Source organism: Drosophila elegans, unplaced genomic scaffold (genome assembly GCF_018152505.1).
Source record: "Drosophila elegans isolate 14027-0461.03 unplaced genomic scaffold, ASM1815250v1 contig_183, whole genome shotgun sequence".
In the NCBI taxonomy this organism is placed as follows: Eukaryota; Metazoa; Arthropoda; class Insecta; order Diptera; family Drosophilidae; genus Drosophila; species Drosophila elegans.
The window spans coordinates 12603882-12624023 of NW_024545550.1; the positions used below are offsets into that span (position 1 = coordinate 12603882).

At 39.3% G+C, this 20142-nt stretch overlaps 2 protein-coding genes and 1 long non-coding RNA gene across 14 annotated transcripts in view; 1 reads left to right on the plus strand and 2 right to left on the minus strand.

Moving 5' to 3' along the window:
• LOC108141337 (myocyte-specific enhancer factor 2) overlaps positions 1–18732 on the minus strand; it is a 45937-nt gene extending 27205 nt beyond the window's left edge. For 8 of the 12 annotated variants that reach the window (XM_041707323.1, XM_017264642.2, XM_017264639.2 and 5 more), the window contains exon 1: positions 18044–18731. The gene's annotated coding sequence lies outside the window, so the exon portion shown is untranslated. Of the gene's footprint in view, positions 1–18043 lie in introns of all 12 variants that reach the window. The other 4 variants (XM_017264644.2, XM_017264643.2, XM_041707322.1 and 1 more) reach the window with 1 other exon arrangement.
• LOC121466819 lies at positions 7221–10918 on the plus strand. The gene is made up of 3 exons (XR_005977003.1): positions 7221–7279; positions 7344–7722; positions 10308–10918. It is a non-coding gene; the product is annotated as an uncharacterized LOC121466819 (long non-coding RNA).
• Positions 18733–19181: 449 nt separating the features above from the next.
• On the minus strand, positions 19182–19744 carry LOC108141483. Its single transcript, XM_017264896.2, has 2 exons — positions 19438–19744; positions 19182–19384 (listed from the first exon to the last, which is right to left on the minus strand). Exons 1-2 carry the CDS (start codon positions 19667–19669, stop codon positions 19218–19220), a joined length of 399 nt encoding a protein of 132 aa, XP_017120385.1. The 5' UTR covers positions 19670–19744; the 3' UTR covers positions 19182–19217.
• Positions 19745–20142: the final 398 nt, after the last annotated feature.

Below are 20142 nucleotides of genomic sequence, written 5' to 3' on the forward strand. Positions count from 1 at the left end.
GTGACGAGCCTACAAAAAATGCAACAAGTCGTGAGGTTTTTCCGGAGGGGTTTAAGGGGGGTGGCATTTGGGATGGCAGATAGTCACTTGCAGGATTCTCTTGTGTTGAGGGAAATGCGCGCGTGCTGTGCTCAACAAACGCCCACACAAATACGGAGTATCTCTGCGGCGATAGCAGTATCTGTATCTGCAGCTGTATCGGACTATGTGTATGTGTATTTGTATCTGCGGGCTGTGGTTGTGAGTGTCAGAATGCGTGGGTGGCTAATGAAATGCTTCAGCGACAACGGCAACAGCCACATCCACAGCCACAGCCACATTCACATCCCCAGCAGCAGACAATCGGAGGCTGCTGCTTCCCCATCCACCCAGGTTGCCATAGACTTGATCAGCTTTCTGTATATCATGGGTTTCCCGGGAGTAGCGTGTGTTTGCGGAGATGCCATTGTTGCGTTGCCATGGAATTTCCAATGAAATGGCTACCTATGGAGTGCCACAGACTGCCACCTCCTGTGGCCACTTCATAAAAATTAAAACTCCAAAAAACAGACGCACAAAATTCCAGTAGTCTTTTAAAGTTAACAATTGTTTTCGGTCCATGGTTTTGTGTACTTTAAAGCCAAGTCATTGAAGCCCTTCAGTTTCATCCCAATTAAAATGAGTTTCCCCAAATCATCACACAATCCTTTTGGTCTAGGGTATTGGCAAGTCTTTATCGCCGAGATACGAAAAAAGTAAACATCAAACAGATTCAGCTGGCAGTTGTCTCTCATAAATTTCCCCTCAATATTTTTCCACGTTTCCCACCTCTTTAATTCCCTCTTGCCGCCCCTTCTTTTCTCTCTTTCCCCATTGATGACATATATCTTCTATACCTTTAACATTCCCTAACGCCCACTACGCCATGATTTCTATAAGATTCTATATTTCCCATACATTGAAACGCTATTTTTCTGTGTCAAAAAGTCAAAATTTATTTGATAATTATTTTGGAAATCAGCCATTATTATTTCGTTTTTAAAACTATTTGAATGATATATATAAGAGTTAAATTCCAGTCAGTTGAATTTGTAATACTTGTTATTATTGTTTTTTGACCAAACTCATTGGCTGGCTTTTTCGTGCCATTTTCAGTTTTTCAATTTTGAGCATTTGTAATGGTTGGCTGTCGGCCAAAGTCTACAAAAATTTGCGTAAATAAACAACTTTTTGCATTTTAGAAACAACATAACGAAAAACCAAACAACATATAATCCAAATTGTTTGGGGAAACCGAGAGTTGGCTACTCTAAACTAAATCTCTTTCGTATGCTTTAATTCTATTAAAACAGGAAGCATAGATGTCAAATTAATTATTTTTAATAAAGCAACAGCAGTATATCATTTTAATTATTTTTAATGAAGCAGCAACAGTAACTTTAAAATAAAACATTAACATTAAAATAAAACTTAATAATTGTTATGAACTTGGTTAGTTTAAAAAACAATTAAATAAAACATAAAAAATTTTTATACCCTATTGGAACTTTTGAAATGGAAGTGTTTTTTGCATTAAAGCAAAACAGATAGAGCAAAAAAAAGGGGGCACAAGGAATATTTTTAGTTATATCTCCTATAGGAGCATATAGAACGAAGTGTCGGGACAGAGTAAGCAAAATCATGAAGAGTAGATGGAGTGGGTTCACAATAGAAGGAATATTGAATTTCCCAGCGGAAACGGAAATTGTTCAAGAGCTCTCCTCTCGCCCTCTCAAGTGATTGACGGGTCTCAGCCTCCAGTCAGCCACAAATCCGACCGCATCTTATTGTTTTCCTAGTTGCCACTCTAGCCTAGAGGTATTAGGTGATAAGCTTTTCATGCTAAGCTGCTTTTGCGGGAAAACCTCGAGGGGTTTTCCTCGCTTTTCCCCCCTTTAGGGAGAACGATTTTTTGCTCGTTTAATTTTTTGCTTACATTCTTGCGAGTAGCTGCTGGCGCCACCTGCTGGGCACTGGCTTAAGCTGCAACCGATCGTGAGATTGTCGCTCTCTGGCGGGTAATATCCAAAAGAACGACATCTGGCGGCGAACTCGCACAACACTCGCTGGCAACATGTTGCCGACTTTCTTCAACATGTTGAGTTGCGATTCTTAATTTATTTCTCTTTTCTTTTCTTCGCAAACAGATGTTTTCACTTTATTTTGGGAAATTTCACGACTTATGACAGAAATATTGCACTTAACTGGATGAAATTATCCGCTCTTGGGGTGTTTAATGGACTCCCATTCACTCACACTAACCGCTGATCGATTGCGATTGTTTCGATTGTAACGATTATAACGATAAAGTGGGAGGACACTAGCGAGACGAGCCGATTGATTCGGATTGAGGATTGGAAATGAAAATATTGTACAAGAATCTATATATGTGCGAGGAGGTATAGACGTTTGTATATTTCCTACACTTCACTTTACTGGCGCAGAAAATCGCATATACACCGAGAATGTATAATTATAAATAAATGTTCTATAAAAAACGCTTTTTGTTTCTTCTGCTGCTGTTCCGTTTCGTTTTGCTCGGATCCGTTTTGTTCTGTTCTATACGGTTCAGTTCGGTTCATCTTGCGTTGGTTTGTTTGTTTGTTTGCGTTTGAGCCATTTTAAAATTAGAGGTAACCCGAAATAAGATAATAATGCCGCCAACAAGGCGCAGAAATCATCTTTTGACTAGCGCCCAAAGCCCCATTCTCTGGGGATTCCCCCGCGCCGCAGAATCTCTTTTTGATGAGCTTTCCAGCTAAGCGTCGCCAAAGCGCTCTCCAAGCGATTTAATGGCGTTTTCATGGAAGTGATTGAGTGCTACTGCTGTGTGTTTGTGTGTGTGTTTTCCTTTGTGGGAGTGTGTGCACAAAGGATTTCTTTCGCCGACTTGTGGCGGCTTTCTGAACAGCATCCAAGGATGCCAGAAAACACGGCTGCGTGGGGTTCTGTGTGTTTGCCTTTTTATGTTTTGGCAAGAAGAAGCTAATCAGATTATGGCCAAATCGTATTAAGCGGCCAATTATGTATTCAACAGGCAAGCAAAGCGTTTAAATGGAACGTGGCGAAGGGTTGGCTACGGAACAAGGACTTTCAGTTAGAAGATTGTTTCTTATACTTTTAGAAAATCTTAGGCATACTATTGTTTTTCTTAAAAAAGAAACAAACGCTAAGCTGACTGCGCTAAACACTGCGCTATTGATGCTACACGATAAATTTGCAACATAAAATGAAATTATCCCTTGTTAAAAAGATTCTTGTAAGAATTTTCATTGATACTTGATAAAAAATCATTGCAGGAATACGACAACTTGTTTAACAATTACATTTGTTTTCGATTTTAACAGATTTCAGATATCGACAGTCCGATATCCACCGAGGAATCCACAAGACGCGCGCGTTTGACTGCCCGAACGATTTGCTAATAAAGCTCTTAACTCTTCAATCCGACCGATCGGTCGGAAATAAATCGAAAAGCCACACACACAGCGATAGGCAGCCGCACACTGAGAGATATATTTTAGAATTGTATTATTTTTGGGCTTGGTTCGCGGCATTCGTTTTTGATTTGTTTTGTTATTGTACAAGTATTTTGGTCGTCTACGGCTTCTGTTCAGTGTTCTTTAGTGTTCTTCAGTGCTGTTCTGATCTGCTCTGTTTTGTGCTGTTGTGCTGTTGTGCTGTGCCATGTTGTTGCTTTGACCGGCGATCTCCTTCAACTAAAAGAAAGGAAATTCTGAGCATCTGTTTTCGTGGGGCCGCCTGTGCGGCATGGCTGCTGCATTGGAATTGGAAGTGCGATGATTTTTAAATAAATGTTCACTTATATTTATAACCGCGGCCAGGGGCCAAGGGGCAGCGCTTCCCACACACCGAACACCAAACACCTCATGGCCCGCAAAAATATCCACTGGGTATTATATACATATATATATATACAAAGTATCCTCCGCAGATCCCTAACTCTGGTTGCGTTTAGTTTCTCTGGGGGGGCTGGCTAGGCAGCTAATTTTCCCACTCGATGGCCGGCCGCAGAGTATCAGTTAAAATTAGCACTGAAAACATCAATATTTTTACATTTTCCCATGTGCATGATTTCCATGGAATTCCACAAAACAAGGAGTTATTTTTAAAACAGCAGAAGGCAAGGCAGCTAGTGAAATGTGTTGGCTGAGTTGGCAGAATCCGCAAATAACGAATGCCAAACGTTCGATTTTTTGTGTTGACTGTCGGGCAGGAAATCCTTTTAGCCAACTGAAATTTTGTATGCCACGCTGAGGTGTCAGCGCTCGCGAAAACATACAAATTTTTGTTCCACAAAAGCTAGCCATTAATGAAATCACTCATTCACCATCCTGAATTGCATAAAGATTCCACGAAATTTGTGCAGATTCCGGATGGGAATTCTTTTTATGTAAACCACTTCTTGGCCCTTTTGTCACACGGCCAATAAACGTGTGAACCAAAGTTGTGGCCACAAAGGAGGTGCGCCCCCAAGTATGCAATGCTTTTCGGGGAAGGGCCAAAGTTAAATTTAATGCTGCAAAAGTTGAAAAATTAAAGGAAAACTCAATGAGTTCAACGCTGCTAAAACCGCGAGGGCGACGGTGAGCAAAAGCAATTTAATCACGGGTTACTGTGGCCAATGAAGCGATTCCTGGTCGCACTTACATCCACACACACCCACACACACACACACAGTGTGGCAAAGGGAAACTCACACAGATACTCACCTGCGTTTACGGCTATGGAAAAATGTATATGAGCGTAAAATTTGATTGAAAGTGATGAATTAATGAGGCGTTAAATGATTAAATACGAACAGAATGTTCGCTTTGCGCCCTATTGAACTGGAAGCTTGCGACAGCATTAACAATATCGGACCCAAAGGGTTAGACCCCGCCCCCACAACCACCTAACTCCGCCCATTTGCTGTAATCAATTCAGTGAAGTAAGCAGAGAAGTACCAAAGGCACACCATCATTTTCCGAATGGGTTGAGGCTGGCGATTTAATGAGCGAATGGTTGTACATTTTCGAAGCAAATAACTGCAGTAGTTCCAATTTCACTGTTGGCAGCCATAAAATTAGATAAAGGATTTAACATAAATTCTATTCTTTAATTTATAATCTATCATTCTAGCCACAAAGCACATTTATTTAATAGGATTTCAGTTTCACTATAAATTCCTACAGATAAATGGAGTTAATTAAATCGAATTCCGAGTTTTAAATTACATGTACATTTCGGCTTTTACAAATTCAAAATACATAGTTCAATATGTTTTGGTAATTCACGTGTAATTTGCATATTTGCATAATATGCCTTCTGAAACCTTCGCTTCTTTGCAAACCATCATCGTTATTGATGGGCCTTTCAAAAACATATATACCCACAAATTCATCCCCTTTCACAATTTTACTGCGCACGAGAGGCGCATTAAAAACCAATAACTTACATTGCCTGTCAAAACCGCACAGAAAAAGTGGATATAGACAACATATTTGCATACAAATACACACAGGGACACAAAAAGATATAGCCGATAGGTAACCCGATTCTATGCTGAAGTACCATCAGGTGCTTGGCACCCTTCGAATTTGCCCATTTATGAAGATTGAAGATTGAAAATTGAAGCGTGAAAATCGCACTGCACGGCAGAAGCAGCACGAAAAATTAGCAATTTATTTTTATGGCTAAAAGAAGTAAAACATTTGTGTGTTTTGGTTAGATAAACCAATTTATTTGCCGTTTCCAGGGCATCAACTATTCAAACTGCGTGCGGCGTCAATCAATTGGCGGAAAAAGGGGAAAGAGTTGGAGAATTTCCGCTGCGACAGTCAGATAGAAGCGAAAAGAATAACTCTGAATGCAAATGCAGTGCTTAGTTGTTGTCGTAGACCACGGCCAAAAAGTCGTGACTCGCCGACAAAACTTCACTTTCGCTATGGCCAGTTTTTCCCATGCAAATGCTAAAAAGTTAGAACGGACAGAGGGTTACGACGGACGTTACGACGGACGTTACGCCATTTGACGCATACAAAATGTCCTTGAAACGAGCTGGTCATAATGCCCTGGTGAATGTGAATGTGAGTGGGTTTGGAATTGGAATAGGGAATGGGTCGGAGATTGGGTCGGGGATTGGGCCTGGCATGGAGGAATGGGAATGTGGCAATCCCTGGCACTGACAGGTGGCAAAATCTGACTTTGACTTTGCCTTTGTGTTTTGCATTCTCGATTCGCGGCGGCAGTTGCAAATTGATAAACAAAGTAGGAAGGTAAATCAACAAGGTAAAGGTAGAACGACACACCGAAGTGTAGAAACCCTAAGCAATAGTAAATATGAACAAAAAAGTTGACCAAAACTGATATGGGCGTATATTTGACATATATTAAATGTATGTCTAGGGGATCATTTGCATTTTTACTTTATAAAGATGTAATACATTGTATTTAAGCATCTTAAAAAGTATAAATAATATCCTAAGCATATATTTTATTACTTTAATGAAGCTTACTTTAAACAAAACAACTATTAACAAAAGAAAACACTAATAGAATACACATTTAAATACACCTTTGTATATGTTTCTAGTTTATTGCTCACAACTCTTACAATGTTAGCCATTCCAACTTATTAATTTCTTTACAAATAGTTATCAATCGAAACTAAAATCTACCCATAACTTACGTAGTGTACTCCAAAAGTCGGGTAAGGACTGATTTAAAGGTACTAGACTCAGAAAATACGCAGGAGGGAACTTCAAGAAAGGTCTACCTCCGGGGTAAATGCCGTCAAATGCAGGCGGAATGTGCTTTGCATTCATAATGTGCTTTGACTTTTGGTTTGCGTTTCAATTTCGAGTTTCACTTGCAGTTTCTGTGGAAATGTCGCAGGAAATGGGATTTGTGGTTGTCGTGCGGCTTTCCTTTTGTTGCTAGCGCGGTTTTGAGGCTTTATTGAATTAAGTGTTTTGATAAGTATCCCCTACACCCTTTAGCTTCTAAGAAATGACTGCAGCAATACAACGAAAAAAGGAATACCCGAAAATGTACGTCAAAAAGTAGGCAACACTTTCGAGGCTGCCCTCTTGGAACACTGCCAAAAGCGAGCAAAAAAAAACAATTTAAGAAAAATATTTATAGTAGCTGTATAAAAAACTTTCTCCTCTGTTTGTTCTTTTTTTAGATGCTAAATATAGGCGGAAAGTTTAAAGTTGAAGCGTTTCCCCAGCCGCCTTTGTGAAATCCCCCAACTGACGTCAGTGGTTTGGCTACAAAAAGTGCAATATTTGAATATTCAATTAATTTATGCATTACCCCAGACATACACACACAAACACACACAGGCCCCGCAGGAGTGGGTAATTCAAAAATTCCATTGCATACCCCACAGGCGTTGAGTGCAAAAGCATAGAGATTTCAGCTCAAGCGCCTGTATGTATGCACTTTTTGAGTGAAAGTGTGGGTGCTTGTTCGAGTGTTGGTCTGGGTATCTGTGTGAGTAGTGGGCACGCACCGCGAAAATGAAAGAGAACACGCCCCCAGTTGGCAGCCAGTGAGCGAATCGACCAACCTAGACCAACCCCCTGGTTCAAGTTCAATGCAATCTGCACCCACTGTCGCCGGCGACCTTGAAGACATAACCACGCGAAGCGGAGGAAGGGAAATCTGGCAAACACGCTGGCAGCAATAATGAACACGGTAAGCCAGGGCAATTAAAGCTGGCACGTCACAAATTGTTTAATTTCTAGATAATATGCAGGGGATAACGTTTAAAAACAACCTTTGAAACCAACAATGTATTGCTTAGGGGCACTTTTTCCCCTGTAGCGCAATAGCCCATTATGCCGGGGAAATTGGCGGGAAACTGAGGAAAACTAAACTAATTCGGTGATATAATACAACAAACAACGTTTGGTTATTTCATGTTCCCTCAACCCTTTGCCTTGTTTAATTAGTTTATGGATTTTCACAACAAACATGTTGTGCAATGCGAGGAAAATGTGAAGAAAATTAGATAAGCACGGATGCCGGAAAAGCTGAATCACTATTGCAGGGTGGGTTAAGAATATAGAATTAAGGGAAGGGGTTTCCTTACACTCATTACTTTCCAATAGGAAGTTATGTGGTTTATAAAGTGCAATGTACTGAATTTTAAAAGATAACAAGAAATTCTCTTACAAAGTTTAAAAAATAAACAGTTTTTTGCCAAGAACAATTTATAAATATTTCATGATAAGGTTCACTTATGAAATTTAATGGATAGAAGTATATTCTTTGTTTACTGAAAATCTTAAAGATTGAATAAGGTTTGTTTGCATTACACCATCTGAGAGATGGTTGTTTTGTCATCACACGCGTCGTATGCGTAATATTTAGAGTCAATAACAAAGGGAGCAAACAATGGAAAATCAACGAAACAACAACAACTCATTTAATCAACACCACAACACACATGAGTGTTTCCAAATGTTGAAAAGAGATAGAGACACTCAACTAAAGTCACGTGTAAATTCCAAATGCTGTAAATTAGCATTTATTGCCAGTGAGACAACTAGAATGAGCAGATAAAGTGATACGGGCCACAGGAATGCTTCGGTAATGTCACCCATACGGTAGGGCCCTCATCCATAGATGCTCTTAGGCAGGCTGCACTGTAACGCAAGCAGAGCAAGCGACAAAAGTGATAAACAAACATGAGAAAAAGTCAACAATTCCCGGTTTGAACCGCACACAATCCAATTAGAATTAACTCGGAGAGAAACCAAGAGAGCGAGGGTAAAACAGAGAGCGAGATCCCCAGAGAGAGCGTGCCTTTTTGCAACAATAATCGCAATCACACTGGGAAAAATCTTATTATTTGATCACTGGAAGAAATAATTCAAATATTGTTCAATAAACATAATTTGTTAAAGATTCATTCCTAAAGTATTCACCTAGAAACGCAATTAATTTAATAATAAAATAGATAAGGGTTCAAGTGTTGAATTTTTTTATTATCTTATAATATATGTTGTATTGTTTACCTAGAGTTCGAGTAATAAAAGATCGACAATATAAATTTATTACTAAAAGGTTGTAGTTGTAATCCCCTTTGACAAGGAAAAATTCCAAATCGATGACCAGTTGTGGTGATATTTTGCACAGTGCATCAGCGGCGGCTGCATAATGACATCACACCAGCGATAAGAGCGAGATTGGGAGGAAGAGCGAGAGGGGCGATGGCGGTATATGACATCAGCGTGTGCACGATTTGTTAACAGTTAAACGCACGATCGCTGAGGGGGTGTGATATAAAGGGGGGCTGTCGTATTACCACTGATCATAACCGAGCATGCGCAACTTTCAGTGAATTTTCTGCTTCACGTGCTGAGCGAAAAGATCGACAGAAAAAACTTGAGCCCCGATTTCTGCTGCTCATTTTTCGGACATCGCATTAAGCTTTAATTGACGTTTAACGACTCACGCGTGAAATCTCTTGAGAACCGGTTGGCATCTATTTGTTGTTCTTGGCTATTATTCCCAGTAACTTTTTTTTTTGTTGGCCGAAAAAACCGAAGAGAGGGACAGAGCTAGTGGGCCACAAATCATATAAAACACTTTGTGAACCTGTCGCCTCTAATATTTTCATTATTGATTTATTTGCTTAGCTGCTTTATCATACCCCACAGCCCCTCTTTTCTCCGCCTCCCTGTGGCATATCGAACCTCTATCTACTCACACACACTCGCTTTTTCGGGGGCCTTGCGCGTAACCATTTTTCGTTATTTGATTAAGATTTTTATTATATTTTTTTGTATTTGTATTTTTTCCATAGCGGCTGCTGCTACCGAAGCTGTGTTGTTTAAAAACTCATTTCTTATGTGATTTCGATGTCAGCTTAACTGTGTTTACTGTATGTTTTCTGTACCTCTCCCGCGTGGATTCTTTGATTTTTTGCCCAATTGACACCTTAATCACTGGGACACGAAGAGCAGCAAATGTCTGAAAGCTGTCAAAGCAAAGAATATTTCTTGTTTTTTCCACTCTTTGTACGCTGATAATTGGGATGCTGTCGCTAGGAAGAATGCGTCATTTGAAACATTGCTGATATTCTGTATCTAAAATATAACAGGCATATCGGGGCTTTGTGTAATTATGTTAACTAGGATTAAATTTAAAAATAATATCCCCATTCTCTTCCTCAACTGTCCTTAGCTCATTTCATAATATTTTGATCATTTAATCAAGATTTTAGACAACTGCTATCTCTTGGAACATTAAGATAACTTTATTTTCTTTTATAGGGTATCTCCCAGACAAAAACTCTCAATTTCCGCACTTCAACTTGGCAATGTTTGCTTTGTTCAGTGGAGTCCACTTGAGAGCGTTTCAGACTAAAGAAGATGATTTTGGAGGGTTGTCAAACAGCAGAAGAACTTCCCAATGACGTCAAGACAATAGAGAAGGAAAGCGAGAGGGCTGGAGCGTAAAATAGAGATTAGCCCCAATCTCTGGATTCCAAAATACCCACACTAAAAATAGTTATCTCAAGTCAAATCTTGTTATCTCCATTATCTGCCAGACAAATGACCGTTAGCTAAAGAAAAACAGGGGGAAAAAAATAATAATAATAACTGCGAAAAAGAGAATTCTTCCTATTCATTAATAATGGTTAACCCAATGAAAGCAATTAAATCAAATCGAGCCGAGCCGAGTTCGTTTGGCAAAGATTTTTCAGCAGAGACATGACCATGACGTGGCAAACCGCCACCTCAATCTCTTTCCAACCCTCTATCTCCATCTCTAGCTGTCTCTACGACCTCATCGAATTGCTAATGATCCCAAGGTAATACTTCAGCTGCTTTATTGTTATTTATTTATTTATTCTTTTTTCGATTATAAATTTATAACAAAGAAAAAATTCATATGGAGAGAGAGAGAACATTTTGGCAAGACAAATATTTATTTATCTAATTTTTGGATAGTCAAACAATCGTGTTCGCAGCGCACTAGAAACTTATTAACTGAAAAGTCTGAGTACAAAGATGAGTTGTAATTTTTATGATTTGATCGAGTGCCCCCGACTCCTTAATGTGTCTCGAGGAATGCCAGCCACAAATGTTTTCGCTTTTTACGCATCAGCACAAATTAAGTCACTTTATTGCTCATTTACATTCGCTTAAACTTTGCCTGATTAAAAAGTTTCGCTTTGTTTTTGCGGCAATTGAATTTGCTCGCAGCAGCAAAACTTTGCGCCCCTTAACTTCAAAGATGTTTGTCAGACAAAAAAAGTGGTGGGAACTTTTACAAGAACTTTTAACTGTTAGAGCCTCTGGACCCTACATGTGTCACACTTTATAAAATTATTACATGACTTGATGGTTTTTTTTTGCAAGATTAAGATTGAGAAACAATTTGTAATCTATTAATCTGGTTATGATCGCAGGGAAATAATTTCATTACATAATAAATATGTATGTTTTGTGTTCTAATTTTACGAATACCTCTTTATTGTAAATAATTTATTTATTAAGAAAATCTTTTAACTTCTTAAGAAATCATATCAAACAAATAAATCCGTATGCAGTAAAATATTGACAATCGTTGATTCTAAAACTGAAATCGATTCGGCGAGGGCATCTTTTATAAAAGAAGGTATTCTATGTGAACGAAAAGGTCAACTCCTACGATGGTTAACAGTTGAAGGACTACGGGTCATTGTTAGTGTCATCATAGGTGATTTTCCCCAAGGTGTTTTCCTTTGAGCGGAACGAGCGCATCTGCTAGGCTCCCAAGCATTTATGGATGACCTATAATTTAGATAATTCATTAGCTTACACACAGGCTATCAACCTTTCCTTCTCTTTCCATTATATTGGGTTATGTCCATTCGAATCGAACTGTTTGTCTGTGCACTGTTTGGTCTCTAATTGTCCCACTATATTTATCCGGTCTAAAATTAGATCCATGAATGTATATTTGAAGGTTGACCAGTTGGTGGTCAAAAGTGGCATTTTGTCCAATACCAAAGACATGCCCACGACGTTTTGCTTGAGTGTTGTTTGTTGGTAGGTTCATCCTGCACCATTAACTAAACTAGGGCTAATGTCTATGTTCTGTCCGTTTCCCGTTGCTCAGATTCTAATGATCACCCGCCGAGAATCAGACAAAACTGTACCCTGCACTCCGCACGAATATACACACGCAGAGTGTGCGGAGCGTATTTAAGCGGCTTAATGAACCATTTGGAAACTTTCACAGTCATCAAACATTGCGATGTTGGCGATTTTTGGCACTCAACGCCACAAGTGGAACAAATGAAGTATTTTTTTCGAGTTTGTTTTTTTCGCTTTTGGACCTTTTCTTTTTGGAAACTTTGAAATAGCAAATGCCCTCACTAAAAATATAATTAAGTTGTTTCTCCACATTTATAATTCATGAAAACTAAAAGTTAGTAAAAATGGTTAATCGATTTACAATTTGAAGATGAACCAGATATATATATGGCACCCGAATAGAAAATTAACCATTTGCAACAGAAGTTACTAATGATCTTTTGTAACATATTTCTGTAACACCACAGAATTATAAGCACTAATAAAGTGATTCACTTATTTAAGGCTTAGTTATACATTTTACTTGATATTTTTGATTCTTTTCCTTCTTCATCCAGCAGTAGCAATATGTAATACCCTATGTTACTCCGATTCGAGCCATAAAAACCCGTTCAACTAGCTGGTCTCAAGTGATCAATGCCATCAAAAGACAATTACCAGCGCTGGCCAAAAACAGTTTCCTCCCCTTCAGCCCGCAAAAAGTTCAAAACCAACGAAACTGCACTGCCCAACGATGATGGTAATGATCTGGCAAAAAGAACGAGCAGAAGCAAAGAGGCAAAAAGCCAGACAAGCGGCCCAAACACAGAGCCAAAGATCGGCAATCAAGTGGCCACTTCCATCCATCCATCCATCCATCCAACCATCCAGCAGTTCGTCCACCAATCCCCCCACCGCCAGCTTCTGCAGTGAAAAACGAAACCAAAATCGAAGCGCAAAGCGGCGGGGCGAAAGCTCGACCACAAGCACCTGGCCTAAAAATAGCAACCGCTCATTAGAAATGGCTATAAATAGATGGCGGCATTAAAGCGCGCTAACCTGTGGCACAGTGGAGTGTCGATGGAGTGGAAACCGGAGTTAGTGTCGAAGGCGAAGAGGCTGAGGTGCAACGCATGACGTATACGCACCGTGGTGCAATCTTCTGCTGCAATCTGGTTATCTCGCGAATCGCAGTGCTGCTACTGCACCAGTTACGAGCTAAATGTGACGACTTTGGGGCAGCCCAAACAGGTATTCTCCGGCTAGGGGAATTGAGGAATTCCGAGGGGGAAACCCTACTGGAATATCATGTCCCCACAGAATCGATGTTCTCAAAGAAGAAGCTTTTTAGGAGTTTAAGAAAAATTTAAGATAAGGTTAGGAAAACAAGACATTCCTATGATTACCTTACCTTATTGTTATTCCATTTATATTATATGTGTAATGTAAAATTAGTAATGTAATTAGTAAACGTTTATAATTTGCTAAGTATCAAGCTGAATCAAGCAAATTTTTTAACTTCTTAAAACAGACTTCCAGTTTTAATCCGCTTTACTGCCAACAAACGTTTCACAGAAATGTTTTCCTCGTTTAAAGTGTAACCTGCAGCTTGACCAGAAATTCTTTTCATGGCAAAACTTTTTAGCCGCATCTAACGAGCTCGAAGCAGCAGGAACAAGAAAGCATTTCCTGCTGCAATCCCCTGGCAACTTTTAGCGAGCATAATTTCAAACAATTTAGTTAAGTTCCAGTGGCATTTCATGCTGTTTACATAAAGCAAATACACAAAGTGCCTAGGGGAATGGAGGTTCTGCCAGGAGGTAGGAAAACCCAGGATCAGGGACACGCGCAATACAAGGGCTCGCGCAAGGTAAACGAAGTAAATTAAACAGCGAGAACAACAACTAAAATGCCCACAGTGGGCGTTGAAAAAAGAGGGGAAAAGGGGGCAAAGTGGGGACTCTTAAACAGGCAAAATGCACACAGAAAAAACAAGACAATCTTACAAATTAACCTACTTTTGGCGCCAAAATACTAGTTTAGGACATAGGTTAATTAGTACTGATTACTTACTACAATTTTTTTGATAAATATCACAGCTCCTGTAAAATGTGTAGAAAAAATAAAGTATTGTTGTTAGGGTTTTAGCGATTAATGTTCAGTATTTACGGGGCTATTAAGCATATTGTTTTAAATTAAGGACATTTTTTTAGCCGTGTACAGCAGAAGAAACAGAGAACCAACAACAAGCACAATAACGAATAACAAGCCAAAGGCATGCGAAACAGCAAAAAGCAGGAGAAACCCAATAACATAAAAGCAAAAGAATTTTTTGCCAAAGGATGATGGCCAACCTGCAAAAGAGGGAGACGAAGGGGAGGGCGGTAGTAGAAAAACCCGCTTACAGCAGCGAAAAAAATAAGCAACAGCGACGCCAAGCCAACCAACGACCTTGATAAGTTTTACAGCGACCGGGAAGGAAGGGGGCGGATAGAGAACAGGAGAGCGAGGTCCCAGCTAAGGAGCGAGCAAAGAAGGGCGGCGGAGAGAGGCCACCTCAATCGATGCCCCCCAATGTGGTGAGTTTTGCCACGCGCGAGAGCGCTTTCAATTCCGTTCTCTTTCTCTTTGGCTCTCTCATCAACAAGTGGCCCAGCTGTGAGTGGGCTGGATAAGGGGGAACTGGGTGGGTGGCGAGGAGAGTTGACCAGTTCCTTACTCAATCCGTTTTTTTGTGTCTGTGTGTCAGAGAGCTCTCTAGTGCTATCTCCCGCGCGCTCTCTTTAATAAACAGCCAGTGGTGAGTTTGTTTTCCTCTTTTCAGCCTGATTATCATATTCTGCGTTTTATTATTGAATTTCTCGAAAATTGTCTGCGTGTGTGTGTGTGACGCATGTGTAAAGTGCGGGCCAAAATTTGATAGAACAGCCGCCCACCGCCCACCGCCCCCTTTTCCACCCATTTCACCACACTCCCCTCCTCCCGCAATAGAAAACAAATTCCGCCAGCTAGTCTGTCAAATATGTTTGTTTTCCTCTCTCCCTCTCTCTCTCTCCCACAGTCAGCTGCCAAATCAGCTGTCTGATTTAAGGCAAATTCATTTAGTATTACTTAACAATCGAAGCCACAAACGGAGAATAGAAAGCGGAAGATTGGAAAACATGTGCATGGAAAATTTTGGTCTCCTCATTTCTTTGGTTAATGGCAAAAAAGTGGACTCGCCAGATAGCAAAAAAAAACAAGAGGCAAAACACAAATTGCAGAACGACAACCAACAAACAACTGCCTCCATTGTAGTTACCTGCAACGTGCCTGAAATTTCAAAAATGCAATATCAAAATCAACGCGGAACCAGAAAGATCCACTACTTTGGGAAAACGAAACTGGAGATACCCTTATTCTTTTCACATCTAATGGGTTAAGGAAGATAACATGTTTAGCTATCTTTGTAGGACCTCACAAGACTTAAAATAACAATTTACATTAACGGCTAAGATTTTACAACGCAAGATCAGAGATGCTGGTTTATACCTCAAATTCACACCACTTAACAGTTACCAGCAATTCGTTTTTCTGAAATAAGCTTATATTTTTAATTAGAGAAAAAGCTCTACCACAAGAAAATGACTTCAAGATTGACAAACATTTGCCATCAGGAAATTTAGATTCAAGTCAAACATAGCCTAATACTAATTAGTTACAAATCTTTGGTCTTGACTTTCTTCTATGGAACATAGAGTTTATCGGACACAAATGATAATTTCTTTAGTGAATATATTGTTTAGATAGTTTTCGATTCACTTCTGCTTTGCACAACTTGTGATTGCAACAATAAGACCTTTTGCTAGAGTATTTCAAGCGCCGTGCTGCACTTGCAACTGCCAAACGAAACGAAACCGGACTCAACTGGACGCCCGCCCCTTGCACACACACCCATTTAATGGTCGCACACACTGATCCAGCAACACACACGATCTTACACACACAATATAGACGACGCCTAGTTGAGCATTTTGAACGACAACTACAGCGGACAAGCCATAATTAATCAGGCCTGGCCGGCTATATTTTACAAAAGCGAAGCGAAAATTCCTCAACGGCTCCCAAGTCGAAGTTGTAGCAGCAGATCCTTAACTAAAAAATGTTTCTACTTTGTTGCCATTTTGCCAATTTGACCTTATCAATTCTAACCAATAACACGTGCATTTCCCTGGCAATTGCTGCGTTCCATTTGGCTGAGTCAATCGCACACTTCCTAATCACAAACAAAATTCTAGCAAATCGGTAAAAACTTGTTTCTTTCCATCGCAACATTAAATCGCATATTTTTACAAATTATATTAAAGCTCCTATAAATGTGTAAATACATACACACATGGATTATTAGAAGTTGGCGACGGCAACAACAAAACAGGCAATCTGAATTTTTTGTGTACTTTAAAAACTTGTTTTATTTATTTGCTTTTTGTTTGTTCTGCCGTTTGCTTGTAAGCTTATTGAACAATTATATTATGGCATACGAAATGACAATAGCTCAATAAGCTATGTTTGCATGTGCTAACAGGGAAAAAGGGTTGTTAATAACTTGGAGAGTCTACGTTAAGACTCTTAGGTATAAGGATTTAACTATCATATCATATTACCTGGCTAAGCTGGGTGTGCAGACCTATTGCTTTTTAATATCAATACAATTGGTTCTTAAATGGAATTTTGCATAATCTTCAAAGCAAAACGCTATAAAATGATTAAGTATCCTGATGTCTATGGGATATTTAATGTTTGTAACACGTTTTGTAAAACACTTTTAAGTGAACACTTCTACGTTACAGGTAATAAATAATAGTTCATAAAAAGTACTTTAATAATGTGTTTAAGGTTATCACAAACATTCAATTGTTTGTCACATGAAGTTCAATGAAAAACCTTTCTGGAACCAACTAAGTATTCCCTAAAGGTAAAGCATTAAGATCAATAAATAAATACGGAAGAGTATCATACAGAAATATTTAATTTAGATTAGACTGCGTTTTTATATTTTGTTTTACAATTATAATTATATAATTTCAATATTTTTTCGAGGAAATAAGACAAATGATATTCACATTTAAAGATCGTGACAAGGCAACATCGATTCATGAGCCAAAGATTTTCCAGACACAGTGGAAACTTTGCATTAAACATTTAGCATGCAAATAAACAATTATAATAAATTATCGAAAAAAAACCCAGTAACCCGAGCAGTTATTTTGTAATAGCATTTCGTTGGGTTTTTCTCACCCGCACGAACACAATGCAAATATGTGAGGTAATAATTGAGCTCGTTTTGCACAGTGTAAGTGGGGGAGGCAACGTCCGCCTCTTGATTCTTTTTCCTTTTCTTGTGATTCTCTTTAGTCTGCCCCTCAATTGTCGCTTCATTGAGAGAGGGACAAATAAGAGGTAAGTAGAGAGGAACAGCCACTTAATTCTATGCTGCATTTGGATAAACCGATCTGATATGCAAAACAAAACTATTAAGTTGGAAATTCGGTTTTGGACTCTATAACAAAACTAAACTAGTTTGACGTATTGAGTAGCTCGACTCTACACCATTTCTTATCATTTTGGTAATTCAAACATTTGCTCACATAAGATGGATTACTAGACTGATAAGAAAAGCGCGGATTCGAATTTCTCCGCTACCCAATCGTTTTTTATGTTTATGTTTAATAGTAACCATTTTTTTTTTTTGGGTTTTAAACATTGGCATTTGGTTGTAAATTATAAAATTGATCATCATTGCATACAATGTTTCTTTCTGTATGAATAAAAGAGATGTAAGATTACTCTGAACCCAACTGCAGATGACCAATAATACGGCAATCAACTTTGGATCTAACATTACAAGAAGTGCAACCGAAGAAGAGGAAGAAGTAGCTGAAACAGAAAGGCTAAATTCAACTTACAGTCGCAAGTTCAAGGCCAAGTGGCACTCTCTGGCACTGGCGCTCTCTCCTTCTCTCACGCTCTGCGTGGGGCTCTTTGCTCTCTTCTCTCTGGGAGTGTTGTTGTTGTGTTACATGTAAAAGAACTTTCGTTTTCCGCCTGCAAGGATTGGGGTGGGGGGTTGGGTGGGCGATGTGGCCCACATGCAACTACCGTTGGCTCTCGTCCGTTGTTGTTTTTCGTTCGTTTTCGCACTCCTCTTTGCTATTTTTGTTGTTGTTTTCTGGTGTTCGCCAAACAGGAGCGACTTTTGTAAATTAATTAACAACACTCGCACACTCACTCCCCACACACGCACACACACTGGCGTTCATCGTGCGAGCGCGCGCTTCGAGATAAGCAAAGCAATTTATTTGCACTAAAATTTACTTTTGCGCGCTGAGCGAACGTGGGCGAGGGGGTGTAAAGGGGGCCAACGGGAGAGGAGAACTCACCACACACACACACTCACGCGACCGACGTAAGAGCGCACGTTTTTGCCAGTTTTTGGGGAATATATAATGTCAGCAATACTTCGATCTGTTATATAGCTAGTTCCCGATTAAGAGTATCGTTTCGAAATCAATGCGATCGATTCAAAGTCTGATCGGTTCAATCTGGCGGAGCCTGCGACGAGACAAGTCAACAACGACGGAGCGCTACAACAAATGTGCTGCGGGAGCTTTGCGCGGATAGGTCACACTTGGGGACAGTGCGGTCACACCTAGCGATGGCAAGGTACCGATACATCGGATGGAACCTCTTTGCGATACATTTTTGGCGCCAATATAAAAATAAATGGTTGTAGCTAGTCTTAAACTTGTTTCTATAATTAAACACAACCAAACGTACCTTAACTCAGTATCTCAAGTACATACTTAAAATTATTTAATTTGATTGAATTCAAAACGGCCATTTTAAAACTAGGATAGTCCATTACAATGATTTGGAAAAACAAATTAAACCGTTTTTGTAGACTGAACATTTTTACGGGTTTATACTTTCAAAATAAAGCAACGAATTTACTGGCGGTTAACCTTTTCAGTTACCCCACCCGTTTTGTGATTTTTTTCCCGCTCCTCATACGGTCTCACTGCAGAACCAAAACAAAACAACAGGTTTTGTTTAGCAATAACTTTACTTAAGTAACTATTTTCACAGCAATGGTAGATTAGCTTTAAGCGCATCGAACTCCTTCTTTTCCAGGGGCTTCAGATGGGTGCCCAAAAAGGGTGACTTGAACTCCAAATCGCGGTGTTTATTGACCAGCACTTTCTGGTCTGAGTAAATCAGGTTAATTTGCTGCTCAATCTGCTGTTGATCTGCGGCGAATCATAGTTAGTACAATGAATAAGTAGAGAAAGCAGTTACACACCTTTCTTGAGCAGATCCAAGGCCTTTTGCCGCTCCATTTTGACCAGCATGCTGCCAATTGTGATCCAAACTTTCTTGTCCTCAGACTTTTCCATCAGACGCATTGCCTCCCGTGTTTCCTGGCGCCTTTTATCCATCACCGTCAGTTCCTGTTTGTTGGCCATAATCTTGTCGGCCAACTCCTCGGTCTTTGTTATTATTTCGATGCTTTTATCTAGCTCTGCTTGTGACATTTTGGAGGAGATCGAAAAAACAGTTCTGAACACGGAAGTAAACAAAAAACCTTCAGTGTGCGACTTTAAAATACACTAACGCCTTAAGCTCAGCTGTTTCATCAGGGGCGCAGGCAGGGAGAAGTGACAGAGGGTAGCTATTTACTATTTAACAATTTTTACTTGGTCCTAAAATTGATTTTATTTAATATTCAGGCTTTTAAGTTCTTCATAATAATTAAGCGTTTTAATTTTGTCTCAATATATATTAATAAATTATCATAGATAATTGTTTATAGTTTTTTACAATTCAATGACAATATATCTCAGTGAATATAACATATAGTGCATTCACCATGTATCATTAACATTCAGAAGAATCAGTGATCAGTGATCATGTTGTTCTGCTGAAAACGCGCATTGATTTTATTTATAACTCAGGTTTATTAGTTTTTATTTAATACAAACCAACTCCAAAATGAAATTTTTTTTCC

What these genes read in the sequence shown, in the direction of transcription:
- LOC108141483 (XM_017264896.2), bottom strand. Translation starts at nt 19,669, where the DNA reads ATGTCACAAGCAGAGCTAGATAAAAGCATCGAAATAATAACAAAGACC. An exon ending in CTTGGATCTGCTCAAGAAAG is followed by an intron (nt 19,385 to 19,437) that starts GTGTGTAACTGC and finishes GATTCGCCGCAG; the next exon opens with ATCAACAGCAGATTGAGCAG.